The sequence below is a fragment of the Porites lutea genome, chromosome 14, assembly GCF_958299795.1.
Source record: "Porites lutea chromosome 14, jaPorLute2.1, whole genome shotgun sequence".
Taxonomy (NCBI): domain Eukaryota; kingdom Metazoa; phylum Cnidaria; class Anthozoa; order Scleractinia; family Poritidae; genus Porites; species Porites lutea.
In genome coordinates, this window is record NC_133214.1 from 6,257,991 (window position 1) to 6,285,087 (window position 27,097).

Genomic DNA, 27,097 nt, shown 5'->3' on the forward strand with positions numbered 1-27,097 from the left:
AGATTTTAAATCTCCAGAGGTTGGCATCTCTGTAATACTAAACTAGAAAAAGGCGATCATTATTACATCCAAACACGGCACAAGGATCTTTTTTCCCATTACAATCTTACTCTAAGAAAACCTTAAAAAAAATGTGCCTGGGAATCCTATAATACTCCTTAATATTCAATATGGCCACCGTATCGGTAAAAAGGTCTATTCACTGTACCCAAACCAAGATAAGCTCTTGCTGTGTGGGCTTCAATGGCTTGTTTCAACCCTTTAAGCACCAGTATCCACATACAAATTCTCCAGACTGGCCCCAGTTGTTCAAACGTTGGGTAGCGCTATCCACCGGATAAATCACTATCCAGTGGGTAAGTAGTACGGAAATCAATAAATTACACTATCCGCTGGATAGTGATTTATCCGGTGGACAGCGCTATCCAACGTTTGAACAACTGGGGCCTGATCTCTATGCATTCCTTTATAAAAGAAGTACATGTAGTTAATAATAACAATAATAATAATAATAATAATAATAATAATAATGATAATAATAATAATAATAATAATAATAATAATAATAATAATAATAATAATAATGGTTTATTAACAGATCCACCGGGTGGCTCTTCCCTGTTAAATTAGTATAGGTAATAGCACTATTTGTAGTGATATTTGGCATAAATACCACGAGTGATATTTCGAAATTGTTTTACGTAATTTCACGAGCCGTCAGGCAAGTGAAATTTGACACAATTTTGAAATATCACAAGTGGTATTTATGCCAAATATCATGTACAAATCATGCTATTATTTGTTTATACTACTACCCCAAAAGGTTTGTAATTTTCACATGTAGGTATATCAAATTAAGCTGAAATACCACTGCTCTAAGCCAATCAAATTGCAGAAATTTGTCATGTAGTGGTTTAACATCAATATTACATCTTTAGCCCTTGAAAAATGTAAAAAAGAATGCAATATTCTTTAAATTATTCTGGTACAAGGTTTTTGTCCCCCGAAAATTAAAATTACTCAATTTCCTGGTGGATTTTTGTCTTAAACTGTGCTTCCCATACAAAATCCCTTTTATTTTTTGGCAGCCGTTGCATTCGCTTCTATTAAGCCTGAACACTTTTTCCAGAATTATATTGTTTTTGTTTAGAAAAAGTTGATCACATGACCAACGGTTGCTACACTGGTGTATTCAAAACTTTCAACAGAACAGTAGCTATTTCATATAAATATGACAATATTTATTATATTTAAGGTCAAGATTATTAAGGTTAGGTTTAATAATTCATGATCAAAATTTGTCAACTACATGTATGTTTAATATTGGTTTTCTTTATTATAAAGCAGTTACAGAATAAATTAGAATAAAAGCTGTACTGTCTATTGCAAAGTGAATGGAGACTCGGCTTTAAGAGCTCCTACATAGTGGATAATATGGAAAGTTTTTAAATCTCCCCTGGATGGAGGCATTTGATCACCTGAATGGACCCTAGTGTGGGGTATTTGAACGGCATTTTGGTTTGGGTAGGGGGGATTTGAACAATAATTTTCCAAAAAGTCAAATACCCGGGGGGTTGCCCAGGGGGGGGGGGGGGGGATGTTGAAACTTCGATTTGACCGATATATAAACTGAAGCCACCGCAAAATGGGAACTTGAGGAAAGCCCATAATTGATTGATCTCGAAACATAATACTCATATCATGACTCACAAGACCTTTATTTTCGTAAAGGTGTTTTGAATACGAACAAATACAGTAAATGTGAGGGGAAAAAACAGTATTAATATGAATGAACCAAAGAGTTTTAATTAATATAAGGGTAGGGTGGATTATTGTGCATTGAGATGAATTGCTTGAAAAGAGAAAGTTCATGCACATGTAATCGGAAGTAAACAAGGGTACATAGTACGTCGTTCAGTCTTTTTATTATCCAAGGACTGTGAATAGTGTTTCAGTATTGTTTAGCTGGCACAAAAACTTTGGAGGAGTTGTAAAGTGGCATAATGTGCTGCCATGAAGAGAAGTTAGTCATGGTGACACAAAAGGCGAACTCGAGCGAAATATTAACTCAAATTAGTATTACGTTAAAAAAATATGTTATTGACCGTTTCATCTATTGACATTAGGTCACAAAATGCAAAGCATTTTATTCTTTTAAGTTAGAGAAAAATACCAAGAGAAAAATCTTAAAGCTGAGAATCTTTTATTTGTGGAAAAAAATGCGTTTAACATGAAAACAGTTTTCAAGTACACTGTAGTTTGCAAATTAGGATCGTCTCAGTGTAATCAATGAGGCCCTTGGGTCGAGATCAATGGGCAGTTGGCTGTCTGTTTTAGTAAACTTCTCGATTTCATACAGTACAATATTTCTGTCTAGTCGTTCAATAGCAGAAGCAACCCACTGAATTCACCTTTTGGCGAGTCTAGTTATAGATTGATTTAAGTGAGATAGTGCAGTTTGTGAAAGCTTCCATAATTATTGTGATAAGTGTACACTTAAAAATATCAACCCTCTTTAATTTGTGGTCAGTCACTTTTTGATTGCTAAGGGAACTGTCCCCTGAATGCAAAGATTATGTGGAAGTTTTTCTTGGACCAAATTTTGTGTCCCCTGAATAGTGGTGTCCTTTGAATAGAGGTGTCCCAAAGGAGTGGTTCCACCGTATTATGAAGGCGGTTCAATCAATCACAACTATAAAGTAAATGTTCACGGCCCGCACTTCCTAACTGTTTGTTACTGCTAGTATTTCTGCAAATGTCAATAATTGAAAAAAAAAATATTATCTGTGTGATCATATTAGACTCGCACCCAGCTGTTAAGGCCCCCAGTCATGCCAGACTGAGGCAACTGGTCGCCTGACCTGTGAAAGTTGGCAACAGTCTGTCTCTTTCTGACTGATTCAAGAACAAATTTGAGGGCTGGTTGGTGATATATGAATCACCAGGGGTTGGCAGGACTGCAGACTCTGGATAAGGGGAGGACTGATTTGAGCCCTTTCTGTGCTGTCACTTGGTTCTCTTAGACAAGAAACTGTCTTTTATATTACCTCTCCCCTCTTAGTTCTTTGATTTTGTGTTTACTGACGGTATATTGCAGGGAGCAAAGTTGTGATAGACCACATAGAGCATCCCATCCTGGTGGGGGTGGGGGATGGTGGGGGGTAAATCTCCCCTTTTGCTTTATGCTCCTGACATGAAGATAAACTCTTGCTGTGTGAGCCCATTGGCTTGTTTTAAGTATCTCTATATTCCATTGAAATGCTGAGTGAAAACTGATAAGTTTGCTGATCCCTCTCAAGAAATGAAATGGGCAGTTTTCAGTGTGGTACTCAGTCAAAGCAGTTACAAAATAATTGTTGTTGAGGCGCTCCAAGGAAAGAACCTCATCTTTGACATTTTGTACTTCTAGGTCATCTCTCCACTAATCAAAACCTTTGGGATTCCCATTACATACATGTACAGTGTATAACGAATATTGCTGCTCTTAGCCATTAAAATAGGAATTGAATTTTTTTTATGAGTATTGTACTGTTTATTTTCAAGAAAATGCTGTTATTATGTAAAATGCTAATTTTGGTTAGATATTATTGACCCTGTTGCCACTATGGAGATATACATGTACGTGTAATACCACAGGTAGCCCAAGATTCGGAATATGAGTATCTGTTTTACATTGTGTCAGTTATACACTGTCAGTCGAAATATAATGATTAGTATTGGAAAAAGGGACCCTAGTATAGCTATGAATTTGTATGAATAATTAATCTTACATGTACCTCGCTTTAGCTAAATGTTTCTTTACCTCCAATGTGGTGTTATAATATTGTAAATATTCACGCTATGTGTTCACGCTTCATATGTACGTGCTGCTTTATACATTTTATATTCAGTTTCGCTTGTACCTTTCGAGGCCTTGGTTATAAATTAAAATGTCTGTTTAGTACTCGCTTGTACGAGAGGTTCGTTGTGTTATCACATGTGGTTTACTAACAGCAGTGATTGGAAAGACAAAGCTTGATTTTCACAACTTAATTATAATTTCCATGAGCTTACCAGTCGTAAAAAGCCTTCGTTACATGTAAAAAGCCCTTTGGTAAATTTGCTACTCCTTTTTCAGGATTTGCGATCCATTCCTAGCACAGCCTCTACATCACAGGAAGACCATGAAAGTAATTCAGGATCCACTTCCTCCAGGAAATTGAGAGTGACTCTGTTAAGCAGTGAATGGAGATCAACAAAAGGAGGCTTGTCAACCATCAACCGAGAGCTGGCCATTCAGTTGGCAAAACACCCCAGCTTGGAGGTCAGCGTTTATCTTCCTCAGTGCAGTGAAGAGGATAAACGAGCCGCTGCAAGTCACAGTGTTACACTCATTGAAGCAGAAGAAATGCCAGGTTTAGAACCTGATCTGTGGTTGTCTTGTCTGCCAGAAGACCATGCTGTGGACTGTGTGATAGGACATGGGGCTGTTCTTGGTCGGCAAGTGCAGATTCTGAAACGAATTCATCATTGTAAGTGGATTCAGGTCGTTCATACAGCTCCTGAAGAGCTTGGAATGTACAAGTCCTACGCAGATGCCATTTCAAGAGGAGAGAAAAAGCACCAGGCTGAGGTAAAACTGTGTGAAAAAGCTGATCAAGTTGTAGCAGTTGGTCCCAAGCTGGCTGAAGCTTTCTCAGGTTATCTCCGTGCCTGTGGAAAAGATCAAGAAGTTCTTAATCTTACCCCAGGTATCTTCTCAGAATTTTCTGATGTAAAGCAAGCCACTGAAGAGAGAAAGACGTTTAGCGTTTTAGTGTTTGGACGTGGTGACAATGAAGATTTTCAGTTGAAAGGTTATGACATCGCTGCTCGTGCTATTGCTGAGTTGAAAGACGAGCCACAGCCCTATAAGCTGTTGTTTGTTGGAGCTCCAAGTGGAGAAGAGGAGAAAGTAAAAGATTTGTTACTTAATCAAGGCATTGATTGCAGTCAACTTACTGTGCGCTGTTTTAATGAAAGCAGAGAGCAGCTAGCCCGTTTGTTTTGTGAAGTAGATCTTGTTATAATGCCATCACGAACTGAGGGCTTTGGTCTTGCTGCCCTTGAGGCTTTATCTGCTGGTCTGCCTGTGCTTGTCAGTGGGAACTCTGGTCTTGGAGAAGCTTTGAAAAAAGTTCCTTTTGCTTCAAGTTGTGTGGTACAATCCGAAGATCCTAAAGATTGGGCCAATGCTATCAAAGCTGTTCGTGGGAAAGATCGCAAGTTGAGACTTAGAGAGGCCAAGGTTCTCAGAGGAGAGTATGCCGAGATGTACAGCTGGCAGGACCACAATAAAAGACTTGTGGAACAAATGCTTGCCATTTCTCGAGGTAACAGGCCCACTTTGTTACATAAATTGGTCCTTATAATCTGTACTGCTGGCATTAGGAAATGTAGGCTGGCGCAATTACAATGACAACAGTAGTGAGAACCTCACCTCAACAAATTTTTCCATAATCTCGTTTAATAACTCCTTCAGAGAATTCTGCCTACATTTATCAATATCAGAGAGTTGTAAACAAAATCGCGATACCTTCTAAAGAACGCGAATTTAATTTTTTCGTGACGTCTTATTCGCGACCCTGAGGCTCAGAGGTAAAGAATTGTATTGCTAATCTTTTGTAGGTCCCAGTGCAGATGAGCAGAACTTATCTAAGAAAGCCACTGTGATCTGTCAAGATGAAAACCCCCCTCCTTCTGAAAAACGTCTTCATAAAGGTACGCTTGAATCTTAGAAACATCAGCAATATGTCCACAAGAGCAATTAATTGCTTTCCATGTAGGAGATATACTTTAGTGTAATATCGGCTCAATGTTTATTCCGTACTGGGATGTTAAATTAACAAGGAATGGTTGAAGCCTTGAAAAGGACTCGTTTAAGACTAAATCTCAAGGTGAAACTTTGTCACATTGGAGCAGCTTCACACTGGTTACAGGTTAACAACGTTTGATGCCGACAAATAATGCTCGTTTCACGTTTACTCGTGCTAAACAGGGTAATACACCACAGTGTAAGGAAGTTGCATTTTATTATAGAGGCTTCGTAGTTTTGTATAGGTTATTTTAAGTGAAAAATTAATTTCAGCTCGGGACTTTTAAATGCTGGCCATTGCCGAGGTGATCAGTAACAATTGATCGCCCCATTCCATAATCCGGAAAATTTGTGCTTGTGGTATCAGGAATCCGGGAATTTTGTTTCGTGGAGTCCAGAATCCTGGACACTGGAATAAAACGATTTGAGTCCGGAATCCAAGTTCCGGAGTCAACAGCGCGGAATCCAGAATCCAAGACTTTCTTGTCCTGTGTTTTTGTTTGATTGGTTCAATTCAACAGAGCTCTGCAGCGTCTGGAAACTGCAACCTTCAAGGCTCAAATGCCAGTAAGGCCTTGTTCTATCCTGTTCACAGTCCCTCTATTAACTATTTTGGAATCCCCCATAATACACTCTGCCTGCTCCCCAATTTTGCATAAGTTATTGTCTTAAAATGCTCTTGGGAAAATGTAGTACTTCCAGGAGCATTTGAAAACAATGGTCAATGAAAAATTTGGGGGGCAAACAGAGTGTATTAGGGGGGATTCAAAACTAGGGAATTTTCTCTTTAGAGATCGTCGAGCGCGCGCGGAATTAATGACCGCAAATGCAAGGGGGTCGCGGTCCACGCTCTCTCGCTCGCTTCGCTCGCGTGCTCGTCGATTTTCGAGCTTTCTTAATTTAATGGCCGCATTTATGTAGCTAGTTCATACAATGTTTTAATAGAAAAATCGCAGATATAATGGATATGAGGATTGATTATCAGTGTATGAAGTGTAACGGTAAACAAAAATATTGGGGCAGAATATAAAAACAGTAATTGATTTGATTTTAGGCTCGACAAAGAAACGCCAGTCTTCCAAGAAAGGCAAAAGGCCGTTATCTTCAAGTAACATTCCAGCTCCAAAATACCCAAGGCTGTTGAAAGATAAAGGTAAGGTTTGTTTTTGCTAATTCTTAAATAAAGGTTAGTTGTTTCTTTTTATGTGTCGACTGTCTTAGTGGGGAAGATGTTTCTCAGGCAGTGATGCAGGCGGCCGGTAAGAAAATCCGAGTACACCCAATAGGAGTCGAACATCTGACCTTCTGGTTTCTAGTCCATATGCTCTATCACTAAGACAGGCCGCTCGGAAGAAAAAATTCAAGAACTCCCCGAATAGGAGTTAAACCTATGACCTCCAGGTTACTGGTCCAGATGCTCTACCACGGAGCCAACAGGAGACTGGTGGGAGCTTAGGCCACTAAACTAGGTTCAAACATCTTCTCTTCTTAGTTTGAGCTCCAGCCGTGCGATACAGTGTAGGGTTACGGTCATTCAACGTTGCCTTGTGAAGCCTATTTGTGCACAGCCAGAAAGAGCAAATTAATAGTGAGTTCACTAACGGTGAACTTACGCAAAAGGAAGCCGAAGGAAAGAAGACAGCAAAACTTGTGTGACAAGTGTGTCAATAATAAATTTGGAAATTTTCCGCCAAACTTAACTTTCCTTTAAACACATCTCGGTTTAAAAGACCAGAATACTTTATTGGTAAATGAAAATCACGACAAAACTCGTAATTGATAACCCATTCACGTTTGTCACACACCAACGTTTTCTGGCATTTTCGTCTTTCTGTCGTCCTTTTGCTAAGCTCCCAGACTCGTACCCAGTCGCTATTTAAGTGTTTTTTGGGATGAGAGAAGATTGAGGATTAGGTTGAGGCGCGCGCGGGGTCTCATGGGAAAACGTAGTAATGTAGTGACGGTAGAAAGAATTTTCGGTCATTCTACTCATCAAAGGCATGAAAGAACAGCATTTTACAAATTAATGAGAAATACTCCCGATCTCCTTTTTCCAGCAGATTGGTACATCTCAGTTGTTGTGAAGCTTCTCAAAGGTGAATACAAAAGGCGTTCTCAGTTAAGACCACTTCTTTGGGATAGCACCATCGAGTTACCCCTGGATGACGTCTACACAAGACTTAAAATTGTTTCAAGGCGGAAAGCAGACTTCCGAGTGGATGATAACGAGGTGAATGTATTCGACATCTTCACAGCTCTTGATAAAGGTGAGGATGTTATGACGCTTGTTGAAGGGAGTCCAGGAATCGGTAAAACTACGTTTTGCCTTAAACTTGCTTATGACTGGGCACATGGAAAAATTCCAGCGGATTGTTCTTTTCCCAAATTCGAGCTGATGTTGCTTTTGAAATGTCGAGACATACATAATGATATAATGGAAAGTATCAGTGAACAACTGTTGCCAGAAGATGTGGAGGAGAAGACTAAAGAGAGGCTGTTTAACTTCGTCAAGGACATTCATAATCAGGAGAGAACTTTAATCATTTTGGACGGTTTGGATGAGCTTCCCAAAGATTCCGAACGTTATGTAGATAAACTGCTTCAAAGGAGAATTTTATCATTTTGTTATGTTTTGGCTACCTCCCGGCAAGAAAGGGGAATTGATGTACGGAAAAAGTACGGTTTTGACATCCTTTTGGAGATTAAAGGATTCACAGAAAGTGATGCGTTTGATTATATCAGAAAACATTTTAAAAATGTTGGTCCCTTGCATTCATCAAAGGGAGAAAGTCTCATTAAGGAAATTGAAGAAAACTCTCTGTTACATGCCCTGCGAAATAATCCGCTAAATTTGCTTCTTCTTTGTGTTATTTATGAGGACTATGAGGGGAATTTACCGTCTTCCCGCTCTGAGCTTTACCAAGTTATTGTGCTGTGCCTTTTAAGGAGACATTGCGCTAAACACAATCTAGAGGTTCCTGAAGAAAACAGCGCCTTAGAGAAGCAATATGAAGAGACCATTCTTGCACTTGGAGAGTTAGCTTGGATGTGTTTGCTGAGTGATCGCTATTGTTTTCGTGAAAGTGAATTAGCTGCGCTTGAAAGAAGATACAAAGGATTGGTATGTCGTCACGTAGGCCTTCTTTACAAGGAAGAAAGTCTGAGAAGGTTAAAGCCTCAACATGAGTACTACTTTCTTCACAAGACCTTTCAAGAGTACCTGGCTGCCGCCTTTATTGCTCACAAGTTGCGAGGAAACCAGTTAAGTTTGTTTGAGCGTCTAAGTTTTCATGAACTGGTTAAAAAGTATCGAGAAGTGTTTCTGTTTGTTTCTGGAATACTTGGGAGAGATGCAATTATTCTTTTCACTCAGATTGGCGAGGAGCTGAAGAACTGGGGAGAATGGAACTGGGACACTTGCACACAGTATGGAGTAGTGACGATGGATGACCGAGAGAGGGAAGAGAACTGGGATAACTGGTACAGCGACGACGAAGAGGACCGAGGCGGGGAAGCAGCAACTTTCCTTACGGAAAGCTTCAGCGAAAGTGGACACGCTGAAAAAGTGACAGAGACTCTTTGTTCCTATATACCCTTTCCTACACAAGTTGAGATTGACCTTGACCCACGGTCAGGCAATAACGAGAGCGGCAATATATATCACGTTTTAGATGCCTGCACAACCTTTTCAAACCTGCAGAAGCCAGTTCGGCTTACTGTTTATGATTCTTCAAGTGGGCGGAACTTCAGCGATGAGACTGTTGCAACATTCATTCAATCCTGCTCGCAGCTTGAGAGTCTTACCATTTTTTCCTCCGCAATGACATCAGGCCTAGCCAACGCCCTACACAACGGCTTATTTGGGAACACGACTTTATCAGAGTTTACTCTACAAGTGAGTGACAGTATCCCTTATGACGCAGCAGTTGCTATCGGTGAATTGTTAGCTGCACGTAGAGCCTTGAGGAAAGTAACGTTTCAACTTGACAGAGTGTGGGGTGAGACTTGGGCCAGTGCTATTGAAACTGGATTGTCTGCAGACACTCTTTTGTCGTCTGTGGCCATCAGCTTTCTTGGGTCATTGAATGATACCGCGATCCATGGCTTAGGAAGGCTTCTATCAAATGAAGCGTTGACCATATTTTCCCTTACTTTTTATGGAGTTATGCAAGATACAGTAGCTGCTGTTATCAGTAACGTAATTGCGCAGCAAACCGCGTTGAAGTCATTCAGTCTTAACACTTTTTGCAACCTTAGTGGTTTTGGTGCCAATAACCTGAAACGAGGCCTTCTAAAAAATCATTCTTTGAATGATTTAAAAATGACTGTCCTTGGAAAGGTTCCGAGCAACTGGCAGTCTGTTGTAGAAAGTATTCGTTTGGACAAGAAGGTATCAGTTACTTTTGATTTTGACCCAGATTCCTGCAGCAGAATAACACATAATCAATTGGCTTATTTTTGTCCTGATCCAGATGTGGTCGAGAAAGAATTACAGACAAAACAGCATTTAACTGTAATTCTTTGGGGTGAGCTGAGTGCTGACGGGGCAGAAGCTTTATTTGAGGTCTTGTTACGTGCTCCCCTGGCAAGCGTGACTTTGAGAGTGCACGGAAAATTAAATAATAGTGTGGCTGATTGCGTTGCAAGATATTTCAGACGACACAAGACACTGCCCTCCATGACGATCGATGTTTGGGGGGAATTGGCCCCTAAAACACGTACTTTTCTTCAGGGGCTATCAAGTACCGACAAAACTGTTGAGGTGAGAGTGCATGACGTCTGTGTCGTTCCTGACGAGTCATGCAATGCGCTTGATGTCTGTATTGACAGTATTGAATCACTTTCACCAGTGTTGTATAAAATCAAGGATACCAGAGAGGAAAAGATCAATTTAAAAATCATAAACGACGATTGTGCAAGTAAAGACTGGACACACCTTGTAGGTGATGCTTTGGCAGAAAACTCGACAGTAACCGCACTCGATTTTACGATCAACAACCACACGACAAACGTGACAGCCGACTTAGGGAAAGACCTTGGGGAGTGTTTGTTGAGAAGCTCTTCTCTGACAGTTTTAAATCTCGCAATCAACATCTACAGTAACGCGGCAAAAGGTTGGGAAGGTAGTCTGGTAAAAAGTTTGTCAGAACTGGCCTCATTAACTACACTCAGCCTTGCAATTGACGATCATGGCGAGGTGAAGACAGTTGGAGAAGAAAGTTTCGGTGACGGTTTGATGACAATGCAGTCGCTGTCTACACTTTCCGTTGTAATCAATGGTAGTAATTTGGAAAAATTCTGGAGTTACTTTTTGCGAAACTGTTTGAAAGAAAACAATTCTCTGTCTCTACTCTGCGTTACAGTTAACAACTATGCCGACGACATAGAAAGGCCAGATTATTCATTTGATAAGTCATACGAGGAGCCTGATTACTGGTACGAGGGTCTAGCTGATGGGTTGGCAAGAACTACATCATTAAATGAACTAACTCTGACAATTAACAACATCACTCTTATTGATAATTGCTGGGTAGAAAGTGTCTGTGAAGGATTTGTAGAAAACGAGTCAGTGACTACTCTTACTGTGACAGTCAGCGGTGATTCCTCTTCCCCAGGCTGTGAGAGTTGGGTCTCCGAACTGAATAAAGGTTTGACGAAAAACAATTCATTAACTACGCTCACCCTTATAGCAAACGAGTACTCGGAAGGTGAACTGTGGGAAGGCGGGTGCTTATTGTGGGATGATGAAAAGGATTCTGCTGAAAACACATCATTAACAACGCTTAATCTGACATTCAACATTCGCACAGAAGTCAGTGAAGATTGGTTATCAGAACTCTGTGACTGTTTAGTGAATAGTTCCTCGTTGACAACACTTAGGTTGAACGTTAACAACCATTGCGCTACAAATGAAAGTCGCTTATATGACTTAAGTAAACTTCGTTTGAAATTCAGATCACTATCGTCATTTGAACTCACTGTGACTTTCTATGGAGAGTAAACAAGTCCAGTGCCAAAAGTGTCCTGAATTTGTTGTGCTTCGCATATAAGGTACACATTTATACAGAGAAATGATAACTCAGGAATACTAAAAGAAAATCTGACAAAATATTCCAACATGAGTTACTAGTAGTTTTAGAGTTTGATAAATATTGTAACTGATGATTGTGACTTGTACACCATCTGGTCCAGTGTGACCAAGGTTAATACAACATGAGTTACTAGCAGTTTTAGAGTTTGATAAATATTGTAACCGATGATTGTGACTTGTACACCATCTGGTCCAGTGTGACCAAGGTTAATACAACATGAGTTATTAGCAGTTTTAGAGTTTGATAGATATTGTAACTGATGATTGTGACTTGTACACCATCTGGTCCAGTGTGACCAAGGTTAATACAACATGAGTTATTAGCAGTTTTAGAGTTTGATAAATATTGTAACCGATGATTGTGACTTGTACGCCATCTGATCCAGTGAGGCCAAGGTTAATACAACATGAGTTATTAGCAGTTTTAGAGTTTGATAGATATTGTAACTGATGATTGTGACTTGTACGCCATCTGGTCCAGTGTGACCAAGGTTAATGCAACATGAGTTACCAGTAGTTTTAGAGTTTGATAGATATTGTAACTAGTTATTGTGACTTGTACGTCATCTGATTCTATGTGGACAGACGTCAAAAATGACACCCGGAAGTTGATACTTCGTCCTTTTCAGTCCTCTAAAAACAAAGGCATTCAGATTCATTGTGTGCCACAGAAGCGTGTCATCAAGCGAGACATCGAACTTCCGGTTGCTATTCATAACGTCTGGTAGGTCAGCGTTCTCGTTGCTTAAGTTCGCTATCACTCCCACTTAAAATTCAGCGAGGCCAAGTTTGATAGAAGTGATAACTTTGCATGTTTTCCATTAGAAAAAATTGTTCTTTTAATAGTGAAGTTTGTTTGATAATGAGGAATTAATGGGGTGAAAAATGTAATTTAGTTTCATAGAACATACCTTTTTATTATAATTTAGTTTAGCTTAATATCGTCAAGCCGAGGGCGATTAGTTTGAATCGACTGCATCTGGTTTGTGGATGCAATGAACATTTGTTACAAGCAAGAACAATAGTTACTTTTCTGACTATTTTTAGCTTTAAATGCAACAAGTTTTTGTTATTCAGAATGGTATAGTTACAGTTTTCAACGCAATTAAAGAAAATTTTCAAGTACAAATGCTGAGTAATTTCTTGTTAATGTAGAGCGTTTGCACTCACGTGGCTGATCACGTGGCCAGCAGCTTTAGAAATTTATTAAACAAGAGAAAATTTTTGCTCAAGAAAAAGCTTCAACTCTCACAAAATTGGTTTGGGACACCAACATGGCCGCCATTTTATCATAGAGCGTTTTCACTCACGTGGTCAGAATCTATGCAATTATTGGAGCAAAAGAAAGCGTTTGCATAACAAAGGAGTTCATCTCCCACAGGATTGGTTTGGGACACCAACATGGCCGCCATTTCACTATCTTAGGACACAAATATTTCGAACGTGACGTCATTAGAAAACGCCCAATAGGTTATATTTAAATTCTCGGCGCGACCTTGAAATAGTTCGCGGTCAAGTTTCGTGTGGGAAGTTAAATTCGTGCGCCTCGATTACAAGATAGCAAACGTTAATGATGGAGGAGTCACCATCCTTAATTGGACTTAAACTCCTGAATTTCCTTGAAAATGTTGAGAACAAATGCGTAAAAGTCGTGTTAAGAGCCCAGTGGTTAGTAACGATCTAAGGTAGTTGGGAAGTGGTGGGGGACAGCTTACTTGCGCAATGCAAGACACTCATTGTACATTGTTCAAATATTCCACATCTTTTTCTTTATGAAGCACATTTTTGTGGATCCTCCCCCCTAAGTTCTTACCCAGATCTCACTCTGTCTTACGCCGTGGGAGATCTGGTTACGAGATTACTTCTCTCCCTTCTTCTCACTCACTCTCTCAATTGCTTATTTATACCTTTTGTTTTATCACAATGAGAGCTGCATTGTTCTTGTCTCAAACCTTTAGTGCTATCAAAAATTTGTTCAGGATGGGAGCTTATCTGCTTCCATTCAAGATTACAACAGTTTCCTGAAGAATCCGGCGTTGATGAACAAAATTATGTGGTTGTGAGTGTTAGAGTCAGTGACTCTCATCAAATTTTGCACCTGCCCTCCCCACCCTCTAAGTATTGAACGTTACCAACAGAGGTTACGTTTGTATGGTTAATTAGATTTTGTGCGTAGATTGAAAACGAAGAGCATTTTGTTCCGTTAAAGTCGCTTGAACGAGGTCAGATTTTTGCGAGCATGCTTTTTCACTTTATTTTGTCCAAAGGAGAAATTATTCCCTTCCAGAAACTATCAGGGGAATGGGTACAAGCTTTCGGCGCAAGGATTTTTGGGATCGCTTGGGTGGACCAGCGTTACCTATGATTGGTTAATGGTTGCCTTGGATACCATCGACCAATAGAAAACTAACTAACGTTCACCCAAAGGATCCCAGAAATTGTTTCATCGAGAGCTTGTACTTATTCCCTTAATAGTTTCTGGAGTGGGGAATTACTGTGACGTAAATAACTTAAAGCCCACGACTTGCTCAGCACAAATGTAAGGCACCTGATTGTTGGGTTGGAGGCCCGGGTTCAAACGAAGTCGGACCAACGAGCCGGGTGTTTTAACAAGGGGTGATATCCTACTGGATGTGCACGAAACATCTTTACCTTAGCTCATATGCTCGTGTTTATGACCCTGCGATGCTGAGGCGTTGGCCTTGCATCCAACACCCCTCATTCTGAATAGCGGTAATATACTGGAACTAGCTCACTATCGAGGCTCGTACATCTTATTGACAACACAAATCCATTCTATTTTGAAGGATGCGTAAATGAAGTCGCTGCTTTGCGAAAAGAGCTAGGAACCTAGTCCTGTTTCTGTGGTCTAGTTGTCACTGTGGGTGTCAATGAGAAGGAAGTGATATCAAAAGGGACGGGTGGGTGTCCTGTTTCATCATTTGCCACTTTGGTAGAAACTCAAAAGAAGCGACAATTTTTAATATGACAACTTTATTTCTCACATCAACCTCGCTTACAATACAAAAAAACACTCTCTTACAACATAGCCCTTGACATTCTGACATCAGTACTCACAAGGCTCAGTTTGTGACCGTCTACAGTTCACCGTGTGCAATAACTTACCAGACCGTTTGGTCTTCTAAACACTGTCACATTACTCTGTCTTATCCAGTTACTGTAAAATTCCAAAAATACGCCCCTCCATGTATAAGCCCCTCCAAATATAAGCCCCCCAAACCGGTAACGCAAAAAACCCTCCGTTAAATCGCCCCTCCAAATATAAGCCCCCCAGGGGCTTGTACTTGGAAAATTGCCCTCGCCCCTCAGATACAAAGAAGAACAAAGCAAAAACGGTAAATTTACTTCCAACTATAAGGCTAGCGCAATCAATTTTGAAACTCAAATTTCCCTCCCTAGATAAGCCCCTCCGAAAATAAGCCCCTCAAAAAGGGTCTGTGAAAAATATTAGCCCCGGGGCTTATTTTCGGAATTTTACGGTAATTCTTCCAAACCCATTCATAGCATCGAAGTACCCATGTTAAAAAACAAAACCTTGACTTATGTTAGTAGGACTATAACAGAAAAGTATTAGCGGAATAAAGCCGTCGACGCAAAATCCTAACATCTGCGCAGGTTTGCATTGTACATTACTGTGACGGATTCAGACCTTCAGATAAGCGGGGGGAGTGGGGAGGGGGTGTTCTACCTATGATGACCTATATGGGGAGGTTCCGTCACTTCCGCTTGAAAGGAGTAATTTTGTTTGGTTGTTTAGGCTTCAGGTACGAATGGGTAGGAAAAGTAGAAGTTGAAGATTACGGAAAATCAAACGGGATAAATACCAGATGCATTTTGTGGCTGTAAAAGGGTCACAAATACCACCCGGCTTAGGGATTTATTCATGATCTGCAAATAATAGTGCATTTACGGCAGTTAGAGGGGTGTCATTTGTCAATAGAAGGTATACGAAAGGGGAACCTTTTCTGTCAAAAATGGTTTGTAAAAGGATAGCGGGGGGGGGGGGGGGGGGGTGGAAAGGTTCATGGACCCTCTTCGTATAACACTTTGCCGAGTGCTCCTCTAGCCCATTTGGGCTATCATTACGTCCCGCAGCGAGAAGCTGTGTGTTCTTTTGCTGCTTTTTATTGTCACATTTTATGCTTTTTGCGTTTTTTCGTATTCAATTGGAATGCTTCCATTTTCCTTGCATCTAAGTCCTCTGTGGGCTCTGCCGCTCTTCGACCTTTACAAGTTCGATATTTCTCACGTGACACATCACATGTCAGCGTTAGACCAATTAACACATTCTTGCACGATAAACTGAGGCGGAAGTTTTTTCCCTGTACTGGTAAGAGAGAATCTGTCCAATTTCGTGGAGAATTTGCAAACATCTAGCTGTTTTTATCAGTCTAGCAATCATGGGCTGACTCAATCTTCTCACCAAGTTTTTAATTATGTAGCTGTGACGAAATTGTAGTGAAGATGGCCTCCACATGGCTGCATTTTCGTTGCGGAATTCTCGAAGTTTAGGTGAGCCATCGAATTTATAATCTTACTTTGTTCCTTTGAATTCACAAGGCCTCTCTGAAGTTTTTACGTTTGAGAAGAAAAGAAGCACCTTATCACTTTTCTCGTAGGCCCTAAGGCATCTGCAAGCGCTGATCTTTCTGCAGTCGAGTACACGTAGACAGATCGCGTGACTCTAAAGAAAATGGGTCTTGCAAATTACGGTTACCAAGTTTTTTCGGGAACCTTGTTTATTACGGCCGTTTTGATTTGTCCCTGCGAAATGGCCACCCATTAATTGAGAGAGATTTTGAAACACGATAACGGCAGATGACAGAAACTTGGTCATGCCTTGCAAATACAGTAAACATGATTGTTCATATACAATAGTATCTTTCTATTTTTCAAAAAGGCTTTGTTGATGAAGCCCTTGACTACATTATAAAATTCCAACATGAAAATATTTGAGTGATTTTCCAGCTTATTCAAGGACTTACTGGATTCATTGGAAAAATAATGTACAAACAAATTTGACAAAGAAACCAAGCTGTTAACCATAAGAGCTGTGATATGTACACTAGTTGTAGGGATCAAATTAATGAAATGAGAGGTTATAAAGTGTTGGAACATGACTAGTATTTACTAGTATTTTACTTAGATTTTGAGCTCATGTAGACAAATTTTACACCTGATTTTCAGTAGGGAAAGAAATTTTTAAAACCACATCTGAATAAGCACAAGTTAGTTAAACAGGCCTGAAAGAATGGCAAAAAAAAGTAATGTTTTCCACTACCCAACCATAGTCGAGTCTTGGTTCAGTCGATGTAAAACGCAGACTGCGGACTATTGTTTTCACCATGCAAATAAGGATGTGACAACAATAGCACCCCCACCGTAAAAACCAGAAAAAATACTAGCCTTGATATATGAGCCACTTTCTGATGCATTAGGATGGATGAGTCACCCCTAGAAATGTTAGTGAAAAATTCTGAATGTGATAATGTACAGTACGTATAACTGAATCTCCAGTTGGTGTGAAGCAAAGAATAATTATGACATTTCATCACAGACACATGCTTTAAGTGAACCCATTCACCTGCGAAAATCTTGAAGGAACGAGGATCCATAAAATGTGTGGTTATGGGTGGATCAGATACCACCAAATTCCTATGGCTTGTTGAAGGTCTATCATTGGGTTCAACTATTAGAAACTAAATTGTAGCATCATAGACTCATTAGAATACCACTAAAAAGTCACTGATTTTTTCTTATAAGCACCCAGGCTCTTTTTACAAATTTCAGCTAAAACTAAGGGCACTTATTGGGAGTAGGTTTTCTTTTCAATGAATAATATTATTTGTAGCTTTATTTTAGCTTTATTTTAAATAGTAAAGAAAATTATGTAAACAATAAGCCTACATGATTGCCTTTCATCTGTGCATGTTAAAACAGTACATGGTTGGTAATTAAGTGTACCACAGGCCCATAATTACACACTTAACATGTATTACATGTAGTTTGTTTTATCTCATTATTATCATCAAATATTGTTTCTCTCAACAATTAAGTGGAAATAGAAACATGTTTTCCTTGTATCCTTACTACCAGTATTTAAGAAACTGAAGGGAAGGGGAGGGAACCAGCAGGGGGGAAGTGGTGCTCCGGATTTCAAGTGATGGGGATAATCGAAAGATTTTTTGAGTTTGACATTTTAGACTCTTGGATTTTTGGGTGTAGAAAAATTTGGCAAGCATTTTTTTTGGGTGGCTTGATTTAAGTAGGGAATTTTTTGGGGTATTCAAAACAATCTGTATATTCAGATGGTATGATGAATAAACCAACACAAACATTCAATTTCTATTGTTCATGTTTTTTGTGTTATATCATTCAAAGCCTTCTGCAAATTTTTAAGGCTTAGAAATTCGGCATGGGATTTTTTTGGGTTAATTTTTGGTCCAGGGATTTTTGAGGGGGTTTTGTCGGAAGCCCTAGGGATTTCTTTGGGTTTTGATTTTTGCCCCCATTCGATCATCCCCATCACTTGAAATCCAGAGTATCTTCAGTCCTATTGGGGGGGGGGGGGGAGAGTTTATTCACAAGATGCGCTTGTTTGATATTACATATATACATGGCCTACGAGGTGGGCACCTTTTTGGAGGAGGTGGGTCATTAGAGCGTGAGTTTATTCCAAGAAATAGAGTAATTGCCTAAAATGTGGCAATGTGAATATCAAAGTCCTGTACATGATACTAGCATGAAGCTACAAACCATCATAGAATTGAAGTAACTCAAAGAAGGTGTTACAAATACAAATGGGAAAAGGATTAATACTTTTCCTTTTTGAAATCCTGAAGTCACATTTGCAAAGCCTACCAGTCAAATGCCCTGCTACAGTACATGGATATCTTGGCTGAGTGGGGGGGAGGGGGAGGGGGGAGGTTTAGTGACTGGTGAGTAACAGTACCATCAGCCTGGCAGTGCAGCAGCACTGGTTCTATAAAAGCAATATTTATATGTAACTAAGCGAACTGCTCTTTGTCTTTACCCATTGCCCTTGATTTTATTATGAAGGTTCCTGCTACCAATCAGTTCCAATTTCATGATGTGTGGGTTTCAGAGGTCAAGGATCCATGTACCAAGCTTTGGTAAGATATTTGGAATTATTTGATAATTTTGTCACAATCAGAATTTTATTATTGTAGAAGAAATATTTAGTTTTATAGTATTAAAATTCCCTGGGGTGGCGGGGATTGGGTGGGGGAACACTGAAGGGAATTGTGGGTAGGGGTTTAGTGCCAAAAGGCCTTCAAACCTTCATCCTATTTAAACAAAAACCATTCTCTTCACCACCCTGTTAAGATAAGAAAACTCATTTCATGACCCTGATCCATTTCCTTAAACTGGCATCATGAGATTAGATTAACATAATAATAATGATGGAATCATACTTGTAGACTGTGGATCACCAAATATTCACACCTTGTTTATAGCTCTAGACACCCTGTTCAAGATGCTAAATAGTGAAATTTTATAAATTGTTTAAGACTTAAGACGCCCATAAACCCTACCCTGTTCAGCAGAACATGCCTGTTTAGGCTCAAGAAATGAAAGATGTCTACCCCTCCCCCCTGGGGAATGTACACCTCAGTATCCTCCAGACAGTGGAGTCTAGGACTCCCCTTCTTCTGTCAGCATACTTATGGAATAAAATTAATACTCTTTTGAAGAAAGCATTAATGCTAATAAAGTTGGGGTAGAAAGAGGTTATTCTTTTGAAACATACACCTTTATAAAGAATTAGAATGTTTATGTGTAGCTGTAATGCAAAGTTACCCTTAAAGTGCCAGCCCACTTAGCACTACTTTATTCATATCTTACCTTGTGGCTTTTATTTTGGTGGCTTTTGATAAATCTCTATATCGCTGGTTAGAGATTCATCCTAAGCACTATCCAGCGTTTGAACGCTATCCACTTGATAAATCTCTATATCGCTGGATAGAAATTCATCCATAGCACTATCCAGTGTTTGAACAACCAGGGGCAGGAATATAATATTATTTTAAACCTAGTTTGGTTCAGAATTTCCTTTCTCTCTTAGCCTGTATTAATCATACAGATGTACAGTGTGTAGGTGACAATGAAATTCTGGTTTACCCTGAGAACAGATTTTACCCACAACATTTTCAAATATTGGTTTACCTGTACCCAATAATAATAATTGGGATAGGTCCAACAACTAATTATTAGTTGTTGCGAATTACAAAAAGTCATAAATCCACAAATTATTATATAATTAATTAAACTCCCACAAAAAGAAAGTGTCAAATGGTTCATGTAGTTTACAACATTGTACCATTTTTTACAATGTGTACTTTCTTTCTCTGTTCCTGTTGTAGTGTTCATGTCTGCAGTGTTGAAGGATTTTTAGGATTCCTGTGATGTCCAGGCTGATGGAAGTAAGCAAAATTTGTCATCTGTTAGCTAATAGTGTTAGTCAAGTGAAGGTTGATTTTTCTTGGTATCTTGTAAACAAGTTGTAAGGTTTGAGGTGTGAGAATTAGTTCTAGTTGTGGTTTTGAATGTTGGAGGGATGTTAATCATATCAGACTTTGAATCAGGGGAGGTCTGATTTGAGCCCCCTCTGTTCCATCTCTTGATTTTTAACGCGGAAAAAACCGTCAAAGTAATAACAGTACTATCCTTATGCATAAGGGAAGAAACTTTTGTGGGGGGGGGGGGGGCGGGGGGTGCGGGAGGTGGTTTAAAAGAAGTCTGGTTGGGTCTGTGCTGCTAAAACCCTTCGATTCTGACCCTGTTTAAAGCAAAATGGATTCAAATTGCTTACCTGTTTAAAATGCTAAATAGTGACATTGAATACTTTTTTTTAAGATTGAATTCCCATAAACCTCTACCCTGCAGAGCTGCACATACTGAGTAAGCCAAACGTGGAAGTTTCCCAACCCCTACCCCACCACCCCCTCCCTGAGTGCATGTGTCAATCTGTAAACTCCCAAGGGAACCATTTTAGATATATGGAGGCGAAGAAACAATGCAATTGTTAATAACTACATCTCGTCAAGACATCAGGACTAATTTCAGTTGTGTACGTGATAGATCTACACTGTTTACTCACTTTTCAGGACACTTTTTCAAAATATGCACAAACGTACTTGTCACTTGTTAAAGTTTTCATACTAAAGATCAACTTCACTACAATATCGTTCAAAAGTAATACTAAATTCTCAGTGATTCTTACAGTGGGTTAAATAAAGAGGGAATCCACCAGGAAATTGAGTAATTTTAATTTTTAGTGGACAAAAATGCTGCACCAGAATGTTTAAGGCATATCGCATTCTTTTTACATTTTTCAAGGGGTAGAGATGTAATTAGTCTTCTGTATTAACACCAAAGAAAATTTCTCATGGGAGCCCGAGAAAATGAATAATTATGTCAAATTTCACAAAATTACATCTTACACATTAAATTTCCAGAATTTTTCCTGTGTTTTCACAATTCTTGTGAAATTTGACATTCATTTTCTTGGAATCCCATGAGAAATTCTCTTTGGTGTTATTACAGATGACCACTTACATCTTTAGCTCTTGAAAATGTAAAAAGAATGCAATATTGTTAAGAGCAGCTCCACGTAATTATCAACTTAAGATGAGGAAATAGTCAAAATATGACCTGGCCTCAAAAATGGCCAGAATAAAGCCTTATGTGCCCTAGTTACAAAATCGTTGGTTTAAGTACGATCGAGTGAATAATAATTTTTTAATGAATTTTTTTCTTCCCGAGGCCTTTTAAAAATTATTCTGCAGGTACAAGCTTTTTGTCCACTGAGAATTAAAATTACTCAGTTTCCTGGTGGATTCCTTCTTAAACATTCCTTTTGTACGTTACCAAGCACAAATTTTAAGACAGTATTTTGAGTATTGTGAGTATTTTTTCTGTCTTTTTGTGTTTTCCCCTTTTATTTAACAGGCATGATCTGTAACATGTAAAAGTAGATTAAACGTGATCTATGATGTCAAAAAATTATTTTGTAGAAAACAACAGAATGACTAGTGTCATAATCTCAAAAGATTGTGTGCATTATCCGGAATTACAGAAAAATACATAGGTTTTTCAAAAATGTAATAATTTCGTCAAAGGGATAACATAGATGTAAGCAAAAAGAATGGTAGAGAAAAAATTTGAATAGTATTTCTAAATCTAAGCTTTAAATTCTAAATATCTGGTGAAAAGGTAACATTATCTGACTTAGTAAAAATCTAATCAAATATAGATTTTACTAACAACATAATTTTTTTTGAGTTTTGATCTTAGTCAAGAAACTATTTCTTCCTTTACCTGTCTTCTCACAAGTCTTTAATTTTGTGATTTTTTTTAAACTGGCTACTGGGACTGGCATTGGGAGCAATGCTGTGGTGGACTAGTATCCCATCCAGGGAGGGGTGGGGGAATTTTGGCTGGAATAGTTCTTCGCAATTCACAGTACTCAAACCAAGATAAGCTGTTGCTGTGTAGGGTTCAATGGCTTGTTTCAACCCTTTAAGCACCAGTATCCACATAAAAATTCTCCAGAATGATCTCTGTGCATTCCTTAACCCTTTAAGCCCTAAGAGTGATCAGTGTCAAATTTCTCCTTGTAGTATCACTTCTTTATAAAACACAGTGGTCATGAGAATTGAGGACCTGATCACACTAGATGAATCTAATAGAGTGTTTCCACTCACGTGACCAGCATCTATGCAAATTTATTGGAACAAAAGAAAGCGTTTGCATAGTACAAGAGTTCAACTCCCACAGGACTGGTTTGGGACACCAACATGGCCGCCGTTTCATTGTTTTGGGACACTAATATGGTCGCCATGACGTCATGTGAAAACACTCTATTGATACTTCAACAAATTCTCCCCACTACTTCTATTGAAAACAAATAACGAAAACAAATGACAATTTGAATTTTGATATTAGACTTGAAAGGGTTAAAAGAAGTACATGTAGTTAAGAGAATTTGACTAGCGATTAAAGCATTTTTATTCATTTCATATCATTAAATTGGAAGTTTACGTACATGTACAGTAGTTCACACCTCATAGTGTGGTACATGCGTACTGCACTGTTGAAACCCTCTTAGTAACATGCGTCATCTTTGACCTTTCACCCTGTAAGTTGTCTCTGTCCCCCTCCCTTTCAGTCATATGAATAAATCATACTGGGCACAAATATGGCTGGCGGAAACCAACAGAAACATCTGTTTTTGAGTTTTCCTACTAGTGCGTGAATTCATCACTTGAGAAAGTCATAAAGGATTAAAGTGATATTTATTCTGAGACAAGCAATGTTTAGATAGCAAAATCTCCAAAAATTGGTAATGTTTTTAACCCACATAAGAGCCTTCCCAGCTGCCAGCTAAATGCCGCGTGACTCAAAAGCCTAGAAATTTAAACGTCCTCTATCGTAAAATGAAGAACCATTTCGAACCAAAACTTGGTTTAAATAAAGGTGTTTAGGTGCTGTAATACCTCATGAAACTCAGAAGAATCGATAGTTTCTTAGTTTGAATTTTTGGTGACGTCATGTGAAAACCGAGAATACATATACATGAGACACCACAGGTAACCCAAAGTCAAAAAATGTCCTGCATGTTTTTCTAGTCAGTTTTTTCAAGTGCACTCGCTGACAGAAAAGCAGTGGAAGACAATGCTCAATTAAAGTTTGCAAGAACTTACTTCAGTCAAACCTCTTTAATACGGACACCAAAAGGACAGAACCAAGTGTCTGCTTTACAGAGGTGTCCGTATTATAGAGGTAGGGAATGTACGATTTTTGGCATTTCTGGGACCAAACGAACTGTCCGTAATAGAGAGGTGTCCATATTATAGAAGTGTCCGTAAGGAGAGTTTAGACTGTATTAAAAATGCTTTTAAATAACCTGAGATCATGCTCTGTTTTCGTTTCTCTTTGTAAATAACATTCCGGCAGGCAAGGCGAAAAGAAAAGAGAATTTTAGCGGGACTACGTAAGTGAGAATGTATGACAACTGCTAAAATTGAGCCTGATCTCAGGTTACCTTTTTAATAAACCCTTTAATAAATTAATGCCACTCTTCTTTTAGGAATTGTCATCCTTTCCTAGCACAGCCTCTACATCACAGGAAGACCATGAAAGCAATTCAGAATCCACTTCCTCGAGGAAATTGAGGGTAACCCTGTTAAGCAGTGAATGGAGATCAACAAAAGGAGGCTTGTCAACCATCAACCGAGAGCTGGCCATTCAGTTGGCAAAACACCCCAAAGTGGATGTCAATGTTTATCTCCCTCAGTGCAGTCAAGAGGATAAACGAGTTGCTGCAAGTCACAATGTACATCTTATTGAAGCAGAAGAAATGCCAGGTTATGACAACCCAGTAGACTGGTTGTCCTTTCCTCCTGAAAGCCATTCTGTCGATTGTGTGATAGGACATGGGGCTGTTCTTGGTCGGCAAGTGCAGGGTATAAAACGTCAGTGTCAGTGCAAGTGGATTCAGGTCGTTCATACAGCTCCTGAAGAGCTTGGTATGTACAAGTCCTACGCCGATGCCATTTCAAGAGGCAAGAAAAAGCACCAGGCTGAGGTAAAACTCTGTGAAAAAGCTGATCAAGTTGTAACAGTTGGTCCCAAGCTGGCTGAAGCGTTCTCAGGTTATCTCCGTGCCTGTGGAAAAGATCAAGATGTTCTCAACCTTACCCCAGGCATCTTCTCAGAGTTTTCTGATGTAAAGCAAGCCACTGAAGAAAGAAAAACATTCAGTGTTTTATTGTTTGGACGTGGTGACAATGAAGACTTTCGGCTGAAAGGATATGACATTGCTGCTCGTGCTATTGCAGAGTTGAAAGACGAGCCACAGCCCTATAAGCTGTTGTTTGTCGGAGCTCCAAGTGGAGAAGAGGAGAAAGTAAAAGATTTGTTACTCCAACAAGGCATTGATCGAAGTCAGCTAACTGTGTGTTGTTTCAATGAAAGTAGAGAGCAGTTAGCCCGGTTGTTTTGTGAAGTAGATCTTGCTATAATGCCATCACGAACTGAGGGCTTTGGTCTCGCCACCCTTGAGGCTTTATCTGCTGGTCTGCCTGTGCTGGTCAGTGGGAACTCTGGTCTTGGCGAAGCCTTACAGGAAGTTCTGAACGGTTCAAATTGTGTGGTGGAGTCAGAAGATCCTAAAGATTGGGCCAATGCAATCAAAGCTGTTCGGAAAAAGAAAAGGAAGCTGCGACTGAGAGAGGCCAAGGTTCTTCAAGGAGAGTATGCCGAGATGTACAGCTGGCAGGATCACTGCAATAGACTTGTGGAACGAATGCTTGCCATTTCTCAAGGTAACAGGTTCACTTTTTAATACAAATTGGTCTTGGTATGGTGCAATTTGCGGCAGGCATTAGGAAATGTACATGTGTAAGTTCACGCAATTACAATGACAACATTAGTTAAAACTTCACAACGACAAATTTTTCTATGTCTTTTAACAACTCCACCAGACAAGTCTGCCCACATACATTTGCCAATTTCAGAGAGTTTCAAAATCGCGATACCTTTTAACATCTTATTCCCGTCCCTGAGGGTCAAAAGTAAAGAATTATTGTACTGCTACATTGGTGTACTCATTTTATAGGTCCCACTGCAGATGAGCAGAATTTATCTATGAAAACAACTGTGATCTGTCATGATGAAAAACCCTCTCCTCCTGAAAGACGTCTTCATAAAGGTACACTTGAATATTAGAGACATGTGCAATATGTCCATTGGAGCAATTCATTGCTTTCTATGTAAGGAAGGTCTGGGACATGTACTTTAATTTGGGCTTAATGATTATTCCTTGTGGGGATGTTAAATAAAAAAGAAATGGTCGAAGCATCGAACAAGACTCGTTTAAGACTGACTTACAAGGTCAAGACATTTTCACACTGGTTACAGGTTAACAATGTTAGATGCCAACAAATAATATTCGTTTCAGGTTTACTTTTCCAATGCTAAATAGTGTAATGGATCAGAGCAAAAGGAAATTGCGTTTTAACATAATTGTATACACCGTAGGCTTGGTTTTTTGTATGGGTTATTCTAAGTGAAATGTTCACCTTGGTACTTCGACATGCTGGCCTTTGCCGCGATGTATAGACCATCAGCTTACAATTGATGGCCCTATGTAAGGTAATTTCCAGAATCCGGAAAACTTTTCCTAGTGGAATCTGGAATCCAGGAAACTTTATCTTTTGGAATTTGGAATCCAACTCAAGGAATCTGGAATCTCGCTAATGATTGTAATCCGAAATCCATGTTCCGCTGACAAGGAATCCGGAGCCCAGTACCTGAAATCCAGAATCTAAGACTGTTGTGGCGGCAGAATTGACCTGCTTTGTGTTTTTGTTTGATTACCGTAAATTCCCCCTTAAACTCCCCTCTCAAATAAGCCCCCTGCCTCTAGTTACCCCCCCTCCCTTTTTAGGGGAAGAAAGTTAATAAGCCCCCTCCCCTCCCCTAATTACTCTTCACTAATAAACGATAGACTTTATTAATCAATCACGACTGTAAAATTTCGTATAAACTGATAGCCCCAGTAGTCTGTTAAGCCTACGAGAAACCGTTTTCTCAAAAATGTCTTCAGGGAGGTACATTTGAATTCCCCATTTGACAAAAGAAACATACAAACACAAGTTTTGTGGGGAATTAGCTGGGTGTGTATGAGCAAAAATAATTGATCGCTAGTCTGGTTTAATTTCAGGCTCAAAAAAAGGGAAAAGGCCTTTGTCTCCGAGTAGCAATCCAGCATCAAAAGTCCCAAAATGTTTGGGAGATGAAGGTAAAGTTTGTTTCCGCATGATAAAGTTTATAACCATTTTAGTACTGAAAGCAACATAGGAAGTAGAAAGATCTGCATGGACAAACTTGTGTTCATAAAAGTTTTTGTGCCCTGTGCCACGCCCCTTCCCCCTCCTGCTTTAGAGATGGATACTCAATATGCTGGAGTCACTCTCTTGCGTTCAGTAGCAAAACTTAAACTTCTCAGGTTTGACGCACGCTCTCTCTATTTCGAGCGTGCTTCATATTTCGCAGAGTTGAACCTGGTGAGTACAGAATTTGTTGTTTGCATTTTGGCACATTTTGTCCAACTGTGGTCAAGTCCT

The 27,097-nt window shown here is 39.4% G+C and overlaps 3 protein-coding genes across 6 annotated transcripts in view; all 3 read left to right on the forward strand.

The window, feature by feature from the left end:
- The window catches only part of LOC140924631 (uncharacterized), a 412,059-nt gene that overhangs the window by 334,643 nt on the left and 50,319 nt on the right, over nt 1–27,097 (forward strand). The window contains exons 2-5 of one of the 3 annotated variants that reach the window (XM_073374649.1): nt 4,118–5,351; nt 5,647–5,739; nt 6,888–6,986; nt 7,891–13,030. In XM_073374649.1, coding sequence (XP_073230750.1) covers nt 4,118–5,351; nt 5,647–5,739; nt 6,888–6,986; nt 7,891–11,834 — 5,370 coding nt within the window. In that variant the 3' untranslated portion in view covers nt 11,835–13,030. Of the gene's footprint in view, nt 1–4,117; nt 5,352–5,646; nt 5,740–6,887; nt 6,987–7,890; nt 13,031–27,097 lie in introns of those variants that run through there. The other 2 variants (XM_073374650.1, XM_073374648.1) reach the window with 2 other exon arrangements.
- Nucleotides 1–27,097, forward strand: part of LOC140924632 (uncharacterized) — a 135,491-nt gene that overhangs the window by 2,489 nt on the left and 105,905 nt on the right. The window lies entirely within an intron of this gene.
- LOC140924912 (D-inositol 3-phosphate glycosyltransferase-like) overlaps nt 16,287–27,097 on the forward strand; it is an 11,255-nt gene continuing 444 nt past the window's right edge. The window contains exons 1-6 of the mRNA XM_073374900.1: nt 16,287–16,657; nt 19,005–19,078; nt 20,330–20,389; nt 24,058–25,294; nt 25,588–25,680; nt 26,695–26,772. Of these exons, the coding sequence (XP_073231001.1) occupies nt 20,372–20,389; nt 24,058–25,294; nt 25,588–25,680; nt 26,695–26,772 (1,426 nt within the window). The 5' untranslated portion in view covers nt 16,287–16,657; nt 19,005–19,078; nt 20,330–20,371. The remainder of the gene's footprint in view (nt 16,658–19,004; nt 19,079–20,329; nt 20,390–24,057; nt 25,295–25,587; nt 25,681–26,694; nt 26,773–27,097) is intronic.